At 43.0% G+C, this 21,922-nt stretch overlaps 3 protein-coding genes across 5 annotated transcripts; 2 read left to right on the forward strand and 1 right to left on the reverse strand.

Moving 5' to 3' along the window:
* The first annotated feature begins 53 nt into the window (after positions 1-53).
* On the forward strand, positions 54-8,531 carry ergic3 (ERGIC and golgi 3). Of its 2 annotated transcripts, XM_062544633.1 has the most exons (14): positions 54-430; positions 682-752; positions 853-940; positions 1,034-1,153; positions 1,236-1,335; positions 1,537-1,702; positions 2,128-2,185; positions 4,271-4,285; positions 4,682-4,713; positions 4,814-4,910; positions 6,555-6,619; positions 6,738-6,874; positions 6,972-7,027; positions 7,545-8,531. In XM_062544633.1, the coding sequence occupies exons 1-14, from the start codon at positions 343-345 to the stop codon at positions 7,622-7,624; spliced, it is 1,173 nt and encodes a 390-aa protein (XP_062400617.1). In that variant the 5' UTR covers positions 54-342; the 3' UTR covers positions 7,625-8,531. The 2 variants fall into 2 exon arrangements, with proteins under 2 accessions (XP_062400617.1, XP_062400618.1); XM_062544634.1 differs by lacking the exon at positions 4,271-4,285.
* Positions 5,114-6,436, reverse strand: romo1 (reactive oxygen species modulator 1). Its single transcript, XM_062544635.1, has 3 exons — positions 6,291-6,436; positions 5,758-5,888; positions 5,114-5,362 (listed from the first exon to the last, which is right to left on the reverse strand). The coding sequence occupies exons 2-3, from the start codon at positions 5,886-5,888 to the stop codon at positions 5,254-5,256; spliced, it is 240 nt and encodes a 79-aa protein (XP_062400619.1). The 5' UTR covers positions 6,291-6,436; the 3' UTR covers positions 5,114-5,253.
* A 7,413-nt stretch (positions 8,532-15,944) lies between the features above and the next one.
* mych (myelocytomatosis oncogene homolog) lies at positions 15,945-20,011 on the forward strand. 2 transcript variants are annotated; one of them, XM_062544637.1, is made up of 3 exons: positions 15,945-16,096; positions 17,867-18,415; positions 18,763-20,011. In XM_062544637.1, exons 2-3 carry the CDS (start codon positions 17,878-17,880, stop codon positions 19,308-19,310), a joined length of 1,086 nt encoding a protein of 361 aa, XP_062400621.1. In that variant the 5' UTR covers positions 15,945-16,096; positions 17,867-17,877; the 3' UTR covers positions 19,311-20,011. The 2 variants fall into 2 exon arrangements, with proteins under 2 accessions (XP_062400621.1, XP_062400620.1); XM_062544636.1 differs by lacking the exon at positions 15,945-16,096 and adding an exon at positions 16,241-16,630.
* Positions 20,012-21,922: the final 1,911 nt, after the last annotated feature.

Here is a 21,922-nt window from a genome sequence, read left to right on the forward strand (position 1 = left end):
CTGGCTGATGGTTAGAGCATGACAAGCGCACTAACTTTTCTTTTCATGGGGAATCCACAAGAGGGACCATTCGCTAGCTTGAATTAGCGCCCAAGCTGAACTAAAAGGACACATTGTTTTGACAGAACCATTACTGGAGACACCGTAACAGTTTTAACAGTGCCATTATACAAAAGGCGTCTTAAAAGTCTAAAACCGAAGTGTCATAGAACTGGCTAAATTATTTCTGAATCGGCACGGTCTTCATACGCGGTGAATTCTCATTGGATGGCACGCTAACCTGTGTACCGGAAGTGGTTCTGATGCGGGAACTGGTGTGACGGTTCTTGCGGTCGGTGTGAGATGGATGCAATTAATAAACTGAAACAATTTGATGCGTATCCGAAAACACTTGAGGATTTTAGAGTGAAAACATGTGGTGGGGCCACAGGTAAGTCTTAAACGTCATGTGTTTTCTCCCCCCAAATTATAGGTAATGTCTTAGTGAGCATGCAAGCACAGTAACGTTAGCGTCCGGCGGTCTGTATTGGTCTGGGATAGGCAGCTAGGTTAGCGATTCTTACATTACTGGCTATAAATGTATTGTGGACTTCAACTGTTGGTGTTTCTAACTGGTGTCCGTGTGTGTTTTGGAAGGGGCTTTAGCGGTTCATTCATGACCCCTATTTTTCCGTTCCACAGTGACCATTGTGAGTGGTCTGATCATGCTGATCCTGTTCTTTTCCGAGTTGCAGTACTACCTAACTAAAGAGGTTAGTAACAGTTCAACTAATCACAACAATGAAACGCAGAACTACACGGGGGTCTGATGACTCAATTTACTGAGATTGTCTTGTTTGTTGGGGATTTCAGGTGCATCCAGAATTGTTCGTGGACACATCACGGGGCGACAAGCTACAAATTAATATAGATGTAGTCTTTCCTCATATGCCATGCGTCTGTAAGTTTGCCCGGTCTCATCACACAACACCGTTTTGATAAAATGACAATAGGTTTTGTTCAACTTTGTGTCAATACCTGTTTTGTTCCACAGACCTGAGTATTGATGCAATGGATGTCGCTGGAGAGCAGCAGTTGGATGTTGAGCATAACCTATTTAAACAGAGGCTAGACAAGGATAGCAACCCTGTCACTTCTGAGGCAGACAAACATGGTAAACGCTAAATTGCAACCATAACATGGCAACTGTTACTATGTTTTCAGCATATTTACACCGACATACTTTGCATCCTTAGATTTGGGTAAAGAAGAGGGTGAAGGGGAGGTGTTTGACCCAAGTAAATTGGACCCAGACCGCTGTGAGAGCTGCTATGGTGCAGAGACTGAAGACCTAAAGTGAGTCTCCTTGCTTCTCTAAGATCTTTTAGGACAAAATACCATTCCCCCACCCTGAAACACACAGCCACCATACACATGGTGTGTCTGAGGTTTATGCAGCCATTTGTGTATGCTTTCCATTTATGTCCTATAAAGGAATTTGACATTGTGATAATAGTGTAAACAGTTTTCATTTATTGATTATTTTGTTTGTTGCAGATGTTGTAACTCTTGCGATGATGTGCGAGAGGCGTACAGACGGAGAGGCTGGGCGTTCAAGACCCCGGACACCATCGTGCAGTGCAAGAGAGAGGGCTTCAGTCAGAGAATGCAGGAACAGAAGAATGAAGGCTGCCAGGTGTTTGGATTCCTGGAGGTGAACAAGGTAAGCTCATTACCACTCCTCAACCAACCAAACTATCACAGGCAGTTGCAGCAGACAGTTTTTTTTTTAGTTTTTTTTTTAAATAGGGTCTGTCTCATTTCATGAGCCTTAGAGTAGTTAGAGATATAGCATGCAATTCTGGTGAAATTTTGAGCTCAACTACCTCAAATTACACTCCCTTGTGTAGTGCTCCAGAAGTAACGTGGTGATTGGCTGGAATGATTTATGCCTCCGTTTTGAACCACTTTGTGTACAGAGCCAGGACTGCATGTTACTAACATCTGGACTGTATAGCGCTGTTCACTGAATTCGGCTAAATAAATGTTATTAGACACAGATAGCAATTACTTTCAACATTCTTCTGTTAATCTGTTTCAAATTGACCATGTTCTGTTTACCAAGCGTTTCATCTTGTTCTTACAAAGGTGGCAGGAAATTTCCATTTTGCACCTGGCAAAAGCTTTCAGCAGTCACACGTCCACGGTAAGAGGAGCCATGTTATGATGATCTCTAAACATCAAGGGCTACATTTCGTAAATAGATTACAGCTAGTTCTAAACTAAAAGACCAGGACTTGGCTTAATACGCGAATGGGAAACTGTCCGCAAATGTCTGCTCTGGTTGATGCATCTCTATATCATTCTGTGCACACAATTGTGCACAATAGCAATCATGCAGTGTTGAATGTTATTATACAGTTATCAGGAAAAGTGACATGTAAATATGCCATTCAACAATATTAGAGGCTACAGTCAAGGTCTAGCACGTTGTTTCCCAACCTTGGGCTGAAATTCAAATGGGGTTGGCTGAGATATCTTCCAATCTACCAGTACATTACATACAAATATGTTACATAAACAAATATGAAAACCTCCGTGATATCCAAGTTAAGCCACTAATCGACCCCTCATTACAGTCTAGCTATGCAAAAATAAACGCAGACATAGCGCATGAGATCATCATGCTTGATCAACGTTCCAGACACAGTAGCAAAACAATTAGGCGGGTTAGTCAAACAAACAAAAATATACCTCTCTCAACTGGATGTTACAGCAGAGATGAGATGGGCTTTCTCTCTATGTTGTGAATGATTGGGGTCACTAAAGAAAAGTACAACATTATTTTGAAGAGTCCTGCATGATGGGACCATGTCAGAGGGGTTTCCTCCAAGCAGCGGATTCCCATTCCAATAGCCATGAACCATGTGCCTCCACTATGCATCATGGTCAAAGTTCACCTACAAAACAGCTACCGTCTTTGCCCATATAAGGAGATACGGTATCTTGAGATTTTTCCTATGGGAAAATAACATGGGTTTTTTTAATTATCGCACCTGATAAAATCTCGCAGGTACGAAGAAATTGCCAATGCATGGCGTTCTGTTCTGTCCTCTGCCTTCGAGTGGATGATTGTTGCTATCCCAGAGCTATCTTACAATGTAACTTGCCATAGGTAGTTAGCTTCAATTAACACCCAGATCTCCTTATATAGGCAATGATGTCAGTTTTGGTTCCTTTTTGTAGGCAAACTTCAGAGGTCTTTGATTGGGGTCACCAATGGTTTGTCACATCAAAATAGGGTCACTTGCCAAAAAAGGTTGGGAACCCCTGGTCTAGTGCCTTAACTGAATGCTGTATTGCAGACAGGCAGTATAATTTGGTGCATTTAGATTTGCTCTTAGCAAACAGACAATAGTTGAATTTGTTGAACACGTGGGAATAGGGGATAACGTGGCTAAACATTTGTAAGTTGATGGGCATACTATACTATGCTTGTCTGAGGAGAACGCACTAGAATTTGTGATTTATGTCCCATGTTCTTCTGTCTCTTTTGATGCATGTTTCTATCCCTCTTTCTCTGCCTCACTGTGGTTTCTGTTTTGTGGTGTGTCCACTAACCCCAACCCCGCAAAGATTACTAAAGGCTAAATTCTATAATGTTGGATGATGCTGGGCTTATGTGGGTTAATGAATGACCATCTCTATTCACTCACTGAAGTTCTCAGTCTATGTAACACTCTTTCTAATTCACTTCTACAAAATGGGACCCTTTGAGCTTAATTTAAAGTGTCAGGAATAAGAAATATATATCTGAAAAAAAATTCTTAGGTTAAGTTGATGATCAGGCATCTTCAGTTGCTCTAACTCTTTCTGAATGTGTGAAGCTACTTGGCACTATTGAGGGGAATGCTGCTAACACCCTTTGTCTCTGTCAGCATAAGTAACATGGTAGTGAATGGGCATTCTCTGTAACTGTTGTCTGTCTAACCTTGTAAGCAGCATATCTAGAAAACATGCTTGTAGCAAGATGCTTGCATAGGCTTGGCGACGGGCCAAGGACTTAAGTATTTAGAGATGACTACAGAAAAAAGAGACAATGAGCCGCTTTTAACCTGAATTTGGCGTAAACGATTGAGTTCATTCTAGTCCATACACTGTCCTTAAATGCACAGCACACTGGAAGGTCCAGTGACTGCCTGCTGGACCAGACTCTTCTCCTCACCCTCTCTTCCTTCCTACCTACCTCTGTTCCAATCATGTGGTGACTCTTTTTCTCTTCTTTCTGCAGTGCACGCTGTGGAAAGTAAGTTAATCCTTTTTGTAGTTTTTATGTTCCTATTTGACGAACCTTTCCCCCAAAATTCAGAAAGAGCGCTATAAACGATGAGCTGTAGTCATAGGACTTCAGAGAAATGGTGACCATTTAAAATGACCCTGCTACTTAACTGTTCTTAATTTCTCTTAACTCTTGCTTCTCTATGGTGCGGGTGTTGCTACTGCTGTGACTAAGCTTTACTATCCTAATAATCTTCTCGCTATGCTTTAGGGTCTTGTCAGAAACGACTAATTCTGCTTCAAATCTCAATTTGTGATTGACACTGCTCTCATCAAAACTCAAACAGCAACTCCCACCAACTAACCACTATAAATAAATGTCAAGTCAGTTGTACTAATGTTGTATCTTTATTTTTGTTTTCAGTTCATGATCTGCAGAGTTTTGGATTAGATAATGTGAGTATACAGGTTTGGTTTACTCTGTAATGTGTTCCTATGGTCATGTTGAATCACTTGACCGATTGACTTGATTGTGGTTGCCACCTCTGGTTCACAGATAAATATGACACACATAATTAAACACCTGTCTTTTGGCAAAGACTATCCTGGTATTATCAACCCACTGGACGGAACTTTCGTCACAGCACCACAAGGTGAGTTATTGCCATCCAATACACTCTCTACTTTATGCATGTCTCACAGTCTAAACCATCACCTATGGTGTCTCAGTGCAGCTTCCATTAGGAAGCGCTTAAGGCTGTGGCATGCAGCGTAGACTTTGAGACAGACAGAACGCCCAACCCTTCTTATCTTGTGATTAAGAGGACCATGCCCAAGTCACGCCTTTGTGAAGCCATTAGTGTTTTAAATCACAGTCTTTATTCAGTGTGTATTCCTCCAGCATCTTTGCATTTACTATCAGGGTGGCAGCGGGGAAAAAGTAAAAAATTATTTTGAAGAGTCCTGCATGATGTGACCTTGTCAGAGGGGTTTCCTCTAGCAGCGGATTCCCATTCCAATAGCCATGAACGTGCCGAACGTGCCTCCACTCTGCATCATGGTCTTCCCAACACCCCCCATCAGTTCTCTTCCTCTCATTCCAATTCTTAAAATGAACAGGGGGAAAAAAACATTTTAGTCATCATTCAAACATTGATGCCCTGATTATGTTCTCACTGTACTTGATCCTAGTTAGTCTGGTTTTAAGTAGTGCACTGCTTCTTCAGTGACAATGAGAACTTTATCTTCATCAAAAGCCATGGAATGGAAATGTAATATTTGCATTCACAAGTGGAAGGACCATTGTGTTAATAGTAGCTGTCCAATGTCAATTCACCAAGCTTAGTCCGCTCACACCAAGGCTACATGATTTGGGGTAAACATCTTAACTCCGATTTTCCTGACAGATATTGCTACTTAAAATATGAATTGCAGTCATTGCTATGGCCTGACTGCAATTTCAAATAAACTGTAAACTGTGCAGCCCTAATTCATACCCACCTTAAGCAGGAGAAGGTTCCGAACATGGCACCCGCTGCCATTCCAACAGCGAAGCCCATCATAAACCCCATCTTTACTCTGTCAACGCAGCTTGGCTGCGCTTGTCCGTAAGGTCCGACGGCGACCGGCATCTAGAAAGTGTCCGAAATGATCATCAAATGATCATCAAATCGAATTGCTTGACTGGGCACGTTTATAACTTTGCGTCTTGGTAGCTCTACGTTATGTTAGCATGTAGCTAGTAGTTTTAAAGCGCGTGCAGCAATAAGTGACCTTTCCTTACAATATACAATTATTGGATATCATGATGGTTGAATGCTGTCATGTGTCAATAAATGTAAAAGCCAATTCTGTTAATAAATGGCATCCTGCGTAGACAGTGCCTTGCTAAGCTAACTGGCTAGCAAGCATTGCTACATGTCACCTATCTCTGGCCTTGAAAACAAGTGTGTTAGCTAACTAGTGTAGACATACAGTTTTGCGTATTTTCACTCGCAATTGACAACTTTGGCAGTACTTTCGGGTATCATTACCTTGTTTCAAGGGTTATTCAGATCCTTCGACGAACCAGGAGGAAAGAAACTTGATGTATTTTCCCAGCACTGTCAGAAATAGCGTCGATCTATCGAGACTCCATTACTTGAGGGGAAATGTCGTAGTGAGAGGAAGTAAAATAAGTGGTATGACATTTGAGTAGCGCCCCCTGCCATCTATTTCACACAACGTCTTGTAGCCTACATCTCCCTGATCATAAGTGTCTTGCAACAATTCTAACCTTTATTTAATTCTTATTCCAGCGTCCATGATGTACCAGTATTTTGTGAAAATAGTGCCAACTATCTACGTTAAAGGAGACGGAGAGGTAATAGAAGACTTAGTGGTAAAAGTATACTAAGTGGTGTTTTAAATTGCTTTTCAATTTCCTGCTTGTTTATGCATCAAACACGAAAAATGTTGATGTGTTCATTTGTGTTGATCAGATGGTGAAAACAAATCAATTTTCTGTGACTCGTCATGAGAAAGTGGCCAACGGTCTGATAGGGGACCAGGGGCTCCCAGGAGTTTTCGTGTTATATGAACTTTCTCCTATGATGGTCAAATTCACTGAAAAGCAACGGTATGCAACAGTTATACACCTTACCTTTGTTGTGTTGTGTATGTGTGTGGAAATTTCACTTTTACTATATTTACATTCTGTATGCGCCTCTTCCCAGGTCTTTCACCCATTTTCTGACGGGAGTTTGTGCAATCATTGGCGGTGTGTTCACAGGTAGGTCTATTGCCGTTTTTCATGGTGTATTTTCCAGGATACATTACCAAATAAGGATTTTATTTATAATGAATCTTAATTAGATGGACATTACATTAACACATGACAAGGCAGCAAGTCATTTTGCAACACATGTCAATGTAATTTACTGCCAGAAGAACTTGTCGTCATAATTCAGATGGATCATAAATCTGAGTTTGGCAAGGGTATGAACAGGCTTTGCTGTAGTATCAAGTATCTCTTGAGGTGCATGGTAACATTAACAATATATGTATACATCCACCGGACTTTGGACCTCGTTGATTTGGGTACCATTTTAGTATTAACACAGGACGTCAGGAATGAATTACTGCTTTCCAGGGTTGGAAATGTGTGGTAAATTGGTGGAAAGTTATGATCGAAAAAATGATTGGAAAAAAAAGATATTTTTGGAAAAAGAGCAAGAACCTGCAACATTATATCGTGTATTTGTTTATTAATTCAGTGATCATTTTGTTTTTTCCCTCTTGCACTCTAGTGGCTGGGCTCATCGATTCATTAATATACCACTCAGCAAGAGCCATCCAAAAGAAGATTGAGCTGGGGAAGGCATCGTAGCCATTACTATTTTTTTAACAAATGTAATTAAAATTGATGCAGCTCTGGTTCCAACAAGTTCTGTCTGTAAAGGGAAGGGCCACCGACTGATTCCCAGCTCATGGTAAATTGAGCTCTTATTTTCAACACTCAGACAATGCAGTTCTACTTTTGTGAAATCCCCTCCCAGATGAGACTTGCTGAGTCAAGGACGACTCATCTCCGGCTTTATCAAACACAGCACTTCCCACATATCAATTGGAATCTACCTTTTTTTTCATTTCTTTAAGCAATCAATTTTTCTTTTTCATTCTCAAGTCTGAATTCTGATGTCTGAAAATCCTTGAGGATCACAAAAACAGTAATACAATCAAGCACCAGTGTTTTTCTCTATTAAATGGAGATGATGCCCGTCTACAGAATCAAAAAATGCTGGCACTCCAGACCTTGATAGTAGACACATCTCATATTACAGTCAAACTTCTATGAAGGTTTAATTCCAGTGGTACCGAATGCATTTAACACTCGACTACCGTCTAAACTGGAGAAGAAGTCACTAAAACAGGAATAAGTTGGGTCGTCCGTCGGGTTAAATACACTCACACAGAAGCACAGAAGGTGCAAGATGTGGATACTTTTATTGTGTTGACACCTTCACAAAAAAAATCAGGAGCTGGGGTGTGTGTGTCTGTATGTGTGTGTGTGCGTGCGTGCAATGCATGTATGAGTGTATGATTTGGCAGATGTTTGCGTCGGTGTGGGTGAGTGATCTATGTGTGTGGGGTTGTTCCTGTCTGCTTGATCTCTCTGTACGTGTGTTGGTGTCTGGTGCTTTGGGCAGCCTGTGTTGTGTCTGGGAGAAATGTATTTATATTTTGATTGTCCTCTACAGTTTTTAAAATGACAAATAAATAATTGAAAACTTGCACTTCTGTTTTGCATTTTCTTTGGCTCATTGGTTCTTCCTTTTGATAATAATGGAGGGTAGAAACAACCTCACAGTAGCCTGAATGTTGTGATGTGCCAAGAATTTGCGTTCTTTTGGTGTCACATCTGCAACTAAAACATGCAGTTCTGCTGAGTGAGCACTCAGAGCTTGCGATTGGGCAACGCAAGACTGAATCAACACTGGCTTTGGCAGGGAAATGTCATAAGACATTTGGCTAAATTTACACAATTCAAGACTTAAAGAAGTGCACAAAAGTACATTTGTGCCTGGCCTGTGCATGACCTTTCCATGTAGCCAAAGGAAGGGACTGATTTGTTTGGAATGCATATAGCATCAGATGATGGCTACGAGGCAAAGGATCTCCATCAGCTTCATGAAGTGTTATTTGTATGCCATTGAATGTGACTGATCTAATGACCTCTATTTAAAACACCCCTTACACAATAGCACAATGACCGCCTTGTGTTGTTGGAAAATGTTCTAATTGTCGGGGAAATTAAAAAAAAGATAACTGATTTCTTCCACTAGGGGGAGCTCCATTCCTACTCAGGAGAAGGACAGATTTAGGGTGACTGTTACTGTGGTCAGTGCTGGTGGAGTGTGTGTGTGTGTGTGTGGGGGGGGGGGGTTATGACAAATCATATGTGAGTCATTTCCGGGTAGTGTCAGAGTAACACATCTATGAAGAAAACGAAAAGTATTTGGAGGGGGGGCATGTGACTGGGCTTTGTTACAACATTACTGTACGGATGATAAAAAAAAAAACTTATTAGTAGCAGACAGTTTCTCCTGGGAGTCTTGAGCTGGAATTCCTCTTCCGCTGCTCTTTCTGTGGAAAATTTTCCTTGACCTCCCACATCCGACTGAAAGTTTGTGACGTATTCCACATGGATACGTGAATGCAAGGAAAACCATGATTGTTTGCGGATGTTTTCAGGCTTAGTAAAAGCAGATTGAATTTCCTATTCCTCCCGTGCCGTGATTAATTGTGACGGAAAATACTCTGAATCAGAACCAAGACCTTTTTAATCCCATCTGGAAATGGAACACAGAGTCTAAGTCCAAGAAACAGACACTACTGTTCAAATAAAATAATACATTGTATTCAAAGACAAATGTAGTAGGCTACCATGTGTACTAGATATAGGGTGCAGTAGTAGAACACTCAACCCAACATAAACTCTAATATAATTCAAATATAAGTTTATTTAAATACTTTTCCTTATTCCTCAAACATAAGACCTCAAACGATAAAGTCACTTTCTTTCAAACCTTCCCTTTCTTCGACACTAACGACTATGTCAGCTATTTCAATTTTCACCACAACATTTGTCTGCCCTGAGTAATCTAGCAGGAGTCTGTCAAGGAGCTCCCATTTACAGTAAAACACACACAGGGACTACGCTACTGTTTGTGCTCGAGGTCACACAGTAGCACTGGGCCATTAAAAATCGTGTAGCACACATTAGAGAAAATGGGGAGGTGACAATCCCTTTTGGACAAGTGCTGAATACTGTGGCCTTACATCATTGGAAATCCATGACACAGCTTGGGATCCATGGCATGCATTTATTTCCGATAGATTTTTTTGAGGCTGTTGTGGCAGAGAATCAGATGGAATTTAAAGTGGTAATTGACTTTTGGCATCCCGGTAAGCCATGCAGGTAATTCCTTACACACAGCTTCATTAACCCTTGGGGGGTGAGGTATCATCTCCACCTACACTGGGCTACAATCACCCCAACCCCACCCCCACCCCACCACACTCACCCACCCCCCATCACTGCTGAGTCATTGGTGGGGGGCAAATATTTAAAAATAGCCCACTTATCCCTAATGCTTAATGCATTCCTCATTGACGGTGCTAAAGCCCTGGGGGTCCCTCGGGGTTCCATGGGGGCAGTCAGCTCTGTTGCTGAACAAGGGCACACAATGGTGCATTGATCCTCCGACAGCCTCGGATATGCGCATGTGTGAGTGAGGAGAGGACCGGGGAGACAGTCAGCCTGATGGCCCACTATACAGCACAGTGAGAACAGAGCCGACGGCACGGACGCCACGCTTGTGTGCCACACGTCCTGAGCTGCAGAGAGGACTCGTCGTTCCCTTTCCTTATTCCGTTTAGCACCTAATGCCGCCTCTTCTTGTCCCTCCACTCCTCCTGGCTCTGCTCTCCCAAGTAGGCCTGTTCTACGAAGACAGACCCCTCTTGTATATGCCAACGTGTCCAGTTACATCTAGACTCCAGGAACTGTCCCCCTGGGAGATATGGTTTAAAAAGGAAACCATGCAGGACCCATGTTGCAGGTCATGCCATCACTGCAGGTTACATGAGAAGCACACGGCACGCACGCAAAGGCAACAGCTATAGTACATAGAGGCTCTCGGGTTGCTTACTCAAGACGCTGGCACCCTCTGTCGCCTATAGGTGCAGACCGTTCATGGAATGGAGTCACCAGAGGTAATCTATGTAGGGCACACGGCGTACCGTTCGGACCAGCGACACCCTACTCATCTGCGCTATGCACAGGCTATTTATTAAGTTCAGTGGGTCATCTGAATCCAAGACACCCAGCGGATCCATTACAGGCTACGGACGCTAGTGAACTTTCCTGAGCGCTGGCCTGCTCTGCATGTGTGGTAATGGCACAATGACCTCATGGGCCACCCTGCTGCTTTACATAATCCTTTGTGCTTCACGGGGAAGTGTGTCTTTTTTTCAAGACGAGGAGGTGATTATGACTGTGCATCTCTCCGCACAAGTGGGGCTGAGGCATGAAATTTGGGCGGCAGCTGGAGTTGACCATATAAGACTGCAGCCTGTGTTTCTGGGAAGCTGCCACTGGCTCAGTGAATGAATGGGGTTGTGAATGTCGCTGGCACGCGTGGCGTCAGGTTGCGGGTCAAGTGTGGGCAACAACTGACTGGCGCCCTTGCCAATACTCTGCCCTACATGGTAATGCGTTGCATACGCCTGTGTTGCAGTGATCCACGCTGAAGTGCAAGGCTGTAGGTGCTTCTGGTGCAGTCTGGCGCTTTCACTCCCTTCACTCGTTCCTCACTATTCCTCTGTCTCTCTCTCTCTCTCTCTTTTCGGCACTCTATCTCTCTTTCAGTGCACGGCTAAAAATAGTCTCACTTTGGTAATGCCCTCGCTGCACCTCTCTCCCCGCGCGCTTCTCGACTGCTCTACTCACTCGCCCGCGCCGGTTCGTGGAAAATGCTGCCCAAGAATGTTTGCTCTTGACATGACACATGTGGAACCCATGTGACAACTTCTGCAGATGTGTCTGTCTATAGGCCCGGCTCCCTGCTCCATTCAACTCATTTAACTCTCCTCACCTCTCTCCCCTCCTCTCAACCAGAACCCACTTTGGCCGCAAGACCAGTAAACCAGGCCCGTCTACACTGCCAACGGCAACTGTAACTGTACGACTACTGTTACCATGAAGATATGAGCGTGTGCAATGATGGCCAATGATAAGGAAAGTCTCTCCAAAATGTTATTCATGTTTTGATATGATGCTATTACAAGTTGATGGATTCTTGAAGGATTCTGTCATTCTGTGTTCATGTCATTCGTCTGAGTTGTGGAGTTCAAATGACCGAGACATTTAGAAATCAGTTTATCCTTAGTTGCTGTTGGCAGTGAATGGGCCTTTATTGTTGTCAACATAATTAATATGATCAGCAAAAACGTTTCCAAAGACATGCACAGTGACTAATGAGACGGAATGCACCGTGTATAAGGACAGCCACTTCATTTGCCTTCATGTCTTTAACTGCAAATGCACACTGAAATGATGCAAAAAGAGATTCCTGAAAAATTAGTCTCTGATATTTCAAAGACGTCAAAATCACATAAAAACAGGGCCTAAGACGACCTTTCCTTAAGAGTACTGGCGACGTGTCTTCTTGGAACTGACCTCAACTTGGATTCTTGGAAAATCCAAACTCCCCAACTATCCACGCCTCCATTCCATGGAAGCAGGAGCACATACATTAGAATACACAGTCTGCTGCAGCACTCGCCTCTTGTAACAGATGTTGCAAAAGCCGGCAGGGGAGACCTCTGCACGTTTTTGTGTGTGCATGTATGCTTGAGTGAGTGAGTGAGTGTGTGTGTGTGTGTGTGTGTGTGTGTGTATGTGTGTGTATGCGTCTGTGTGTGCGTGTCTGCATGTGCCATGTGTGTCCGTGTGCATATGTGAGTGTGTGTTCGCAGGCCTGGGCTGAGTGAAAGAGAGAAGGTCTGTTTCCCATTCTAGTACTGAGCTCCCTCTGTTCCACTCGGTGGCCCTCAGTAGTGGACAGATGGGGCAGAAGGAGAGTGGCGTGGGTGGGGGTAGCGGTGTGGGTCACCGTTGATGCCCCCAGACCCCTTTAAGCACAGCTGACCATCCCCAACCACCACGCGCAAACAGTTTTAGGCGCATTATACTAAGTAATCTGTTGCAGGGGAAGCGACAAAAAACAAAAAAAGTGTGTAAAGCACCCTCCAAATTAGGGATTTTACAGAAAGATGCTATGTAAAGGCTTTCAATTATCTTCATATGCCTGCATCGGCTACTTAACCACTTATTCTGGAGCACTTCTATTAAAGTCACATGGCAGCTGCTCAGTGATAATCAACAGTATGTATGCATCAAGCAAAAAAAAAAATGTGTGGCTGAGGCCAAATGTTTGAGGTGATGTGTACTGCTTTTTACAACACTCTTTTAGAATACAAAATATCTTATGTTATTCAAGTATGACAGAAGTTATCCCTTAGTAACGATACAGCACTGTACATTATTCCATTATAAACTAATAACGTTTGCAGTTGATTTCATTCATGTCTGTTAACTCAGGTCTTCCATTGAAGTATCTTTCCGTTTTGTAAAAAAAGACTTGAAACAGTTAATGGGATGTGGTGTTGAGAAAAGGGAACTGAAATTCTCAGTGTACACTTTGGCCTAAAAAATGACAAAAAATGACCCCTTCCTCAAAGTCAGATCAAGATAACGATCAACCATGTGACCTTTCTTTCAAACCCTGTGAAGACATTTATGCCTGGCAGTTGTGACTACTCCATTCATGCTTCTTAATCTGGGGCATGCCGAGCTAATTTTGTTCTAATTTTGGCACTCATAGTGTCCGTATTTAGCATTCCACACTTAACTGGAAAGCCTGAAACATGTTTTTGATGTGTGTACAGAACATCACATGTACCTCTGAACATCATCAACCTGCACATCTCAATCTTATGAGAGTCTGTTGAGGTCATTTCATTTCGGTATTTCAAGTTTACCATTGCGCTCCTCCTATTTGTCCTTATGGCAAGTAAAAGGTAGGCAACATTGAGCTGATTCAGCATAGGCTTCCAGTGAGACGTACAGGACCAAGTACATTGTCATTCCCAGTGGGGAATCAGTTGAGCTCTGCACTCAACGAGATAAGTGAAATCTAACGAGGATGTTGGTCTTCACCAGAAAAGCCTAGATTACTGTGCTGAGCATGAGGCAGGACTCTGTGCCCCACTGACAACCCCCCCTATCACACCCCACCAGACAGCACTTACACTTCCTGTGGCACACATTTCTTAATGAACGTTAAGGCGGTGTTGAAACGGGAGACCTCTTCCAGAGAAATCAAGTATTAGCCAAGTCCTCTTTTTTTTGTTGCTTTGTTTCATCTTCACGCCCTTCCTTATTCCCCCCAAAAGCAGGCCTACTCTTTATCAAGTAGTGCCAGCACAGTGATGTTGAAAAGAGACAAGGAGGGACCCTGTTACAAAATCTCCCCACCACGGAAACTGGTGGAAGGAAGCAGTTATCCCTAACCTTACGGAAACTGACTTGGCACGTTCATTCAGTCTTGCAATAGTGGACTAGACAAAGACAGACACCAGACATACATAAATTTAGCTGTCCCTACCTTGTGATGATGTCCCAATGCCTGGCATCAAATCCAACCTAGATAAATGTCCTTTGTAATATATGCATCGGAATGACCACCTCACTCATTGTTTATAAATCACATTTTTAAAGGTAAAAGTTATAAACAAGAACCTGTGTCTTGTCTCATCAACTTGTAGATACGCCACCCTATACACACATACATCATACCTTTCACCAGCACCTACACACTGAAGCCACAAGTCACCTATAGGCTACGTATGGGCCTGCTATATGTTAAGCATTTGCAAATGCACTGTCTGGATTGGTATGCAGCTATTTACTCAGTAGGCCTACTTCAGTGGCTCATAAATCCATAAATGTCTGAGAGATTTATTCTGACTCTGACAGATTTGAACATTCATTAAGCTATTGGCATTCTCTCTGCTGCATGCACTGTTTGGATGAACCCCCTTGAACTCTCCCTCTCTCTCTTTGCAACTCTCATTTTTTCCAAAGACTTTTTTTGCTCTGGTGTTGATGCAAGTGGGAGCTATTCTTAAGATATCTGTGTGAGCAATAGGAACCACTAAGAGAGGACATTAAGTATATTCCTTCTGGAAACTGCTCTCTGAAGTGTTCCGCAAGGCATGACAACCACACGGTGCCTTCACCACATAAGAGGCGTACAAATGTGCAGCCAGAAATTTAAATTCCCCTCTCAACCCCCTACGCTGAGCAGCTCTAAAAAAGACAAAATAACAATCTGACAACCATCTTCCACCACACACTGGTTCAAAAAAGCAACAAATAAGAAAGAGGAATGTAGACTAGGCCTATACTGTATATCACCAAAATCACAGTTACCTACATGGCAAGACTGAAGAGTATAGGCTACATGTGTAAGTCATGAAACATAATAAATTGTCTTTGCAGGCTTATGAAAAACTAGTCCCCACTGGGGTGTGAATTGCCATCACTGAATGGGCGTCTGCGTCCAAATTTGTGAATCAAAGCGCTGCTCTACCACATAGTGTCCCCCTCAAGATGGCAAAAAATAGGTTTTTGTTGTGAATGTGCAACTAGACTTTAAAATGTGAAACACGACTACTTTCACAAACAGAAATTAACTAGGCCTAGGCCTACTTTAGAACAGGTTTTAAAACTGCCCCGAATATTCACCAAATCTACCACAAAATTAAAGCTATAATCTGAACAGCATTGATCTGATGCATTTTCAAGCAGCAAACTGTAACTTAAATTTTCACCTAAACGCCTTTCACCATATATCCCATGCTATGATACGCACAATGGACAGTGGACGAAATACTCCAATTGCCTAGTCGGGGCGTTCTTATGTTCACGTGCACTGAGGTTGACTGAAACACCCCCTTACTTGTGATTGGGGGATGCCCCTGCACGTGTCCTGCCGGATGCGCATACAAGCACTTGCGCTCTACTTATGTAACCGTGCATGAGCACAAAGGCTACCTGCTACCTACCGGTGTAAATTATGTACAAAAGTAACCACTTCACATATTAAACTGAATGTACCCCTGCATTGCACATGCTGAAGCGTTTAACACAATATCATAACATTGCGGCACAGTTTAATCGGGGAAACGGGGAAAAACGGTTTCAGGCTACGATGTCAAGACGCCCTCGGTAGTAAGTTACGGTACAACGTGACCTGAACTCATTCACATACCGGCTCCAGTTCTGCTGCATTGCTTAGCTGCAAGCAAAGGCACACCCGGAGCAAACCCGCCTCTCATTTCTTGGAATTCCGGCTTTACCAAATCTTCATCCGCGAGGGACTATATAATCGTTTGAAAGCAAATATCTCGTGATTGTTGGTGACTTCTATTTTGCGTCTTTAGTCATTTCAGGTTGGTCACAAACAATCTGAAATTAGGCATAGTTGTTTTAGTATTTACTCAACCGTGTATTAAAATAAGTTTTGGCGCGATTTTGCGGTGTGGAAGGAGACTTCGCAATGTGGTAGTATATAGTTAAATGCCCTCCCTGCTTGCCACACCTACTGTAGAGCCGTATTGCACATGGTAGGTTGCCATGCTTCGTAGAATATCAACGATAGAACCCGTTTTCTCCTTTTTTCAACCTTAGCATTTGTTAACTTTTGTTCGCTAATATCGTAGCAGACGATATATACCTACTATTTCTCCTGTCGTCGTCCATAAGGTAAGCCTTTTTACATTCATTTCCACTTTAGTTCATGTCACGCCTGTACTGCTCATGCATGCGTGGTCGGCATAATGAGCCGGTTGTTCTTTTTAATCAGCGATTGTCACATTTAGTAGAATTTTACAACCGGTTGTTTCGGTAGCGATATATTATTAATACAGGTTGATGCTATTTGATGCATGTGAAATATTTGCAGCTAAATATTGAACTTATCTCATTTGGACATTTGTGCCCTGTTAACGCCTATTCTAGCCTACTAGTCCTTTACTGTCTCGCCTAGCAGAACGTTAGCTCGTTAGCAGCAGATGGGCAATGAGATCTACCAAATAAATCTAGATATTCGCACTTCTACACAAACTCAGTTTGAGCTTGCACAAATGAAAATAATATATTAGTCACCTCAAGAAAACAGTTTTGGTCTATGGCGTTGTAAATCATTATGACATGACAAAAAGTGGAGCCTAACTATTATAGTTTTTCTCATGGTTGGTGAACTGATGCAGCCACAAGCAACCTCTTAAATTCAAATGTTTATTTTTTTTGTGTCCAGATTAGCCCGTTGGTTTTATGCTTAGCCAACGTTAATACACGCCGAGGACATGCTCGTAATATAATTGTATCCTAGTATGCCTGAACTTAAACTGTTGCATCGATTGGGGAAAAGCCCCTGAAATGCAAGAATTTGTCCTGGTGAATCAACGGGTGGTTGACATTAGTAACTTCAACCGTAACTAGATGAAGTGGCTGAACCTGCGACATTCACTTATAGGCTACATTCATTTTGTACAGGAATATGTCCAATTATGTTTTAATTGTGATCAGTATTCAGGTTGTCTGTTTGCACGTGAAATATTGGACGATAGGCCCATGTTGTCGGCTTTGTATGTGTGATGGGGGCGTGGAAGGAGGTGGGGGAATTAACATAAAGAAATTCAGGTAATTCAGGGGACGGATGCAAATGTCCCCCCTTGCTGAGGATTCCAGCTGTTAACATGATGTCATTAACATTATAAGAAAGACCGGCTTCTAGAGCCAGCCCACAGGGCGGAGTTTGGGTTGTAAACACGAATAAAAAGGTGTGCTTGCCGGCACATTTGCTGTGAGTGTAGTAGTCTACTCTTCGGAATACGTAGTATTCAGACACGTGTGTTCTTTTTGCTACTTCTGCACAGAGTGAAACGTTTTTCTTATTATTGTATGTTAATCGGACTGCACTGTCTGCTTGTCCTATAGATTCTGCCAAAATGTTGCAGAGTTTCTCGCCCTCTCACGATTGGTTTTCCGACTCGGAACCGCTGCTCTTTGACGAGGAGTTCTGCCAGAGTCTGATGCAGTCGATCCCCACGCCGCCACAGTCTCCGCCGCTGAAGTCGGATTTAAGTAAAGCCTTGTCAAAGGAGGACCAGTTGGAGCTCGTGTCGGAACTTTTGCTTGAGGATCAAGACTTTCTTAAACTGAATTGGAACTGTGATTTTATGCACGAGAATGCGGTCGCTATAAACAAAAACCATCACGCTGATGTGACGGATGACTGTTTGTGGCATATTGGAGAGAAGTCACTGGACAAGTTATCTGTGCTCTCAACCAGCCCGCTGCTCTCGGACATCGACACCTCCATTTTCGAAGAGATTGCCGGCTCTACACTGGTATGCCACGATGCGGCGCTGGAGAACAAGTGTTCCGAGAAAGAGGATTTTTTATTAGACAGCCAGGAACAAAACGAGTCGTCCTCGGATTACGGCTCTCTCTCTGCTGGAGGCGAATCATCAACTAGCGATTCTGGTAAGTTCATGAAAACGTTATTTTTAATCGAGTGTAGCACTGGAAATGTTCCAATATTGAAATTCGAATAAATGAACTCAAGAGATTTTGTGATACAGAGTAGGCATAGTAGGGATTATAGTCATGTGGACGTAAGTAATGTCGTTCATCACCAATTATTCAGTAATACTGTGATGCATCTGATGGAAATGCAGTAATTGCGTTTCTGTTGTAAAGGACATGCATGGGACTGAGTCTTAGGGGAAAACGAGGGCAGTGTTAAACAGCTTTCCTGGGAATGAATGACTTGAGTTTGGGATTGAATTGTGATCTCATGTGTCCCCCCCTCCCATCTGTTGTTTCTACAGAGGAGGAGATTGATGTGGTGACGGTGAGGAGGTCCAGCACACGCTCTCATCACCGCGAGCAGCAGGAGGAGAGCCGGCGAGAGCAGCTGAGGGCCCTCAAGCGTTGCCACTTGGAGATCCAGCAGCAGCACAACTACGCCGCCCCTCGCCCCTCCTCTCCCATTCGGACGGAGCCCCACGTCTCCGCCCACAAGCGCCAGCGCACGTCGGACTCCTCCCAGCGGCTGACCCTGTCTGGCCGCGGCGCGCGTGGACTCTCCTCCCGGCACACCGCTGACATAGAGGATGAGGAGGAGAGGCGGCGGACACACAACGTGATGGAGAGGCAGCGGCGGAACGAGCTGAAGAACTGCTTCCTGCGTCTGCGAGACCATGTGCCCGAACTGTCCAATAACGACAAGGCCTCCAAAGTGGTCATTTTGAAACGGGCCAGAGACAGTATCAGGAACCTGGAGGTGGAGAACAAGAAACTGAACTCTAAGAGGGACAAACTGAGAGACCGGCAAGAATGGCTCAAATCCAGACTGGAGCAGTTACGAGGAGTATGAGTCTTGCTGTGGTCATTTCTGTCGGACTTGTCATGGACCAGTTTGTGTTGATGCTACGCACAAGCAAAGCAAAGTATCCCTGCTGACTGTTAAACAACTAAATAAGAGACATTTCATTTGTTCAAGAATTGAATTTGAAGTGTATGTGCATGTTGAGCACAGGAATTGTTCTCATTTTGCTTTTGCCAAATTCTTGTACAGTCTTAAATTTGTTTTTACTGTGCATAACTCTAATCAGTTGCCAGTTTAACAGCGATTCCTTCAAGTGCTTGAAATATGGTGGTCTTTCACATTCCCCCAGTTGTTATTACGTTAACATTTTAAAATTTCTATTTCCTTTGGGCTGGCTCCAATGCTTCTATGATCATGATGAAGGGGGTTAATGTAACTTTTACCAATTCAGTAACTTGATAGACATGACCTGGTTTGTGTTAACTGATATTGATTAGAAAATGTATATAGAAACTCAAGTATGCTATTTTTTCATCTTGTGTTAATATGATAATGGTTTATCTACCTCTACTAGGACAGACCTGGGAAGCCTTTTTGGCAACTGTAAATATTTGTTTCATTTTTGTACATTTCTGTTTTTGTTTATGTGTAAATTATTTAGTGTTTTTTCTTTGTTCATTTGAAGTAAAGGTTGTGTTCTTTTGCAGCACTTTGTTTTATTTTATAGTATAATAAAGAATGAACAGGAAGCTTTTGTTGTCTGGGCCTAATGATTTTCGCCAATACCATCTCCCCTCCCCTCTCTCCTCTACAGAAGCCTCAGTCCTGAACACATGCTCGAAAAGTAAGCTCGGGTTTCCTTTGTTTACCTCCTCTTTGGACCAGATAAAAGTGGCGCTCCCACTTCTTTTGTGGAATGTGACCGATGAAAGGGAGAGGGAGAGGTGCTCCTCCATAGCCTCCTAGGGCAACAGAGGGCTATTTGATTGTTTTAAACTCTATACACTAGCCAATTGCCTTAGGAAACAATCAGACAGGACGCAGTTTTTGCAGCGAGATGAGCCTTTTCATGTGTCGTATTGGCAGTAAGCGCTCTGCACGCTGCCTATGTGTACAGAGTGCCTTGTGTTTTTGTGGAGCCGCTCTGAGCGCCTCATTGAAAACAAAAAGTTCAAATGCCGTTTTATGAAAGCATGGTGCACGTCGCATTTTATAAACACTAAAGCACATCCTGTCTGATCATTACCCAAGACAGTACTGAGTCGAGAATAAGCGTTAAGGTATTTAGGTCAAGGTGAGTGGGTGGCTGACTTTGACATGTTCATTCTTCAGTTAACTTGAACCCAGTGAGGCCGTAAACCGTGTAGATAAATATGTGATGAGTCTTGTGTATCTGATAGCGGCAGTTGTTTCAGTTATGCTAATTGGCAATTAACCACACAGATTGCCATAGCTGTGAAAAAATACCACTGCTTGTTAGTATGTGCACTCATGTACGCACTTTCACAAGCCATGGTATATTATTGCTTCTAGCCTATATCTAGCTAGTGCTCCAATGATGACTACAGACTAAATATGACCGAGGTCAAGGCTTGAACAACAAGCCAAGCAGGAGGCTGAACAACAAGAGGTTGAGTCGTGATTGAATTGAGAGCCAGTAGTGGTGAGCCCATTTTATTGAAACTTGATGTCATAACTCATCAACATTGATGAGCTCCTCAGCCAACAGCCAAGCATTTCACATGTGTGAAGTATTTCTGACGTGTGAACTATTACCCAGAACTGTGAATGTCTAGGGAAGAGTTTTGGCAGGACCAATTCTGATTTCCCCCTACTCATCTGGTATACATTATGAGTGTCACTCACTTAACATCCCAACTCATCCCCAAACAGACAAGACAACACACCCATGGGCATGATCTTGTGATTGCATTTCTGAACAATGATCAACACTGTTTTGGGTAAACTACCTACTAGAAAAGTATCTAGTTGCTAAAGTGAATTACTACTCACAAGAGGCAACCTGCCTGCTAATTTTGTGGAGGCAATTCAATTCATTTTTTATTGGTGGAAGTTTTGAGGTACTATTTCTGAGTCGTTATAAAGTCTGATAGTTCAGCAGTCACCTTTGCCAAACAAAATACTGTGGAGCATCCACAACAGGGTGACACTTTGGCAACAGCACATCTCACCCACAAAACAAAAACAGTACTGCCCTACTCTTTCATCTTTTGTGTTCAGATCCACATTCGGTTGTAGATACTGTGGTCAAGTATTCTGGAATGAGAAGTTTCCTCAGGCCCTCTACATTCTTCAAGGGGCATTCCTTGTTCAAAGTGTGCTCGTCAGATTACAGGATATTGTGGAGTGTATTGGAGTCCAAAGACAGGTCGCCTTTTGATATGCTAATACCCATGTGGCTCCATGACGGGCTCCAGCAAGACTTCGAACTGAGGCGTTGAGCGATTGTGAGAGTGCTTAAAAATCACATAGCCGTTAGCCAGAGTACCAGTCATTCATTCATGCATTGGCCAAGGCACCACCGCATAGCAGTAATCTGATAAGCTATAGCCTAACAGTGCTGCTATATGGGACTAGATTGTTTAACTCCTATAGAGTTGTGATGGCTCTGGACTATTGACTTGGTAGACAAAGCCCAA

The sequence above is a fragment of the Sardina pilchardus genome, chromosome 9, assembly GCF_963854185.1.
Source record: "Sardina pilchardus chromosome 9, fSarPil1.1, whole genome shotgun sequence".
NCBI lineage: Eukaryota > Metazoa > Chordata > Actinopteri > Clupeiformes > Clupeidae > Sardina > Sardina pilchardus.

Coding starts and splice junctions, on each gene's coding strand:
- ergic3 (XM_062544633.1), top strand. CDS start 343: ATGGATGCAATTAATAAACTGAAACAATTTGATGCGTATCCGAAAACA. Junction 1,703..2,127: donor GATTCCTGGAGGTGAACAAG/GTAAGCTCATTA, acceptor GTTCTTACAAAG/GTGGCAGGAAATTTCCATTT. Junction 7,028..7,544: donor CATTGGCGGTGTGTTCACAG/GTAGGTCTATTG, acceptor CTTGCACTCTAG/TGGCTGGGCTCATCGATTCA.
- romo1 (XM_062544635.1), bottom strand. CDS start 5,888: ATGCCGGTCGCCGTCGGACCTTACGGACAAGCGCAGCCAAGCTGCGTT. Junction 5,363..5,757: donor GGAACCTTCTCCTGCTTAAG/GTGGGTATGAAT, acceptor GTTCATTTTAAG/AATTGGAATGAGAGGAAGAG.
- mych (XM_062544637.1), top strand. CDS start 17,878: ATGTTGCAGAGTTTCTCGCCCTCTCACGATTGGTTTTCCGACTCGGAA. Junction 18,416..18,762: donor ATCATCAACTAGCGATTCTG/GTAAGTTCATGA, acceptor TTGTTTCTACAG/AGGAGGAGATTGATGTGGTG.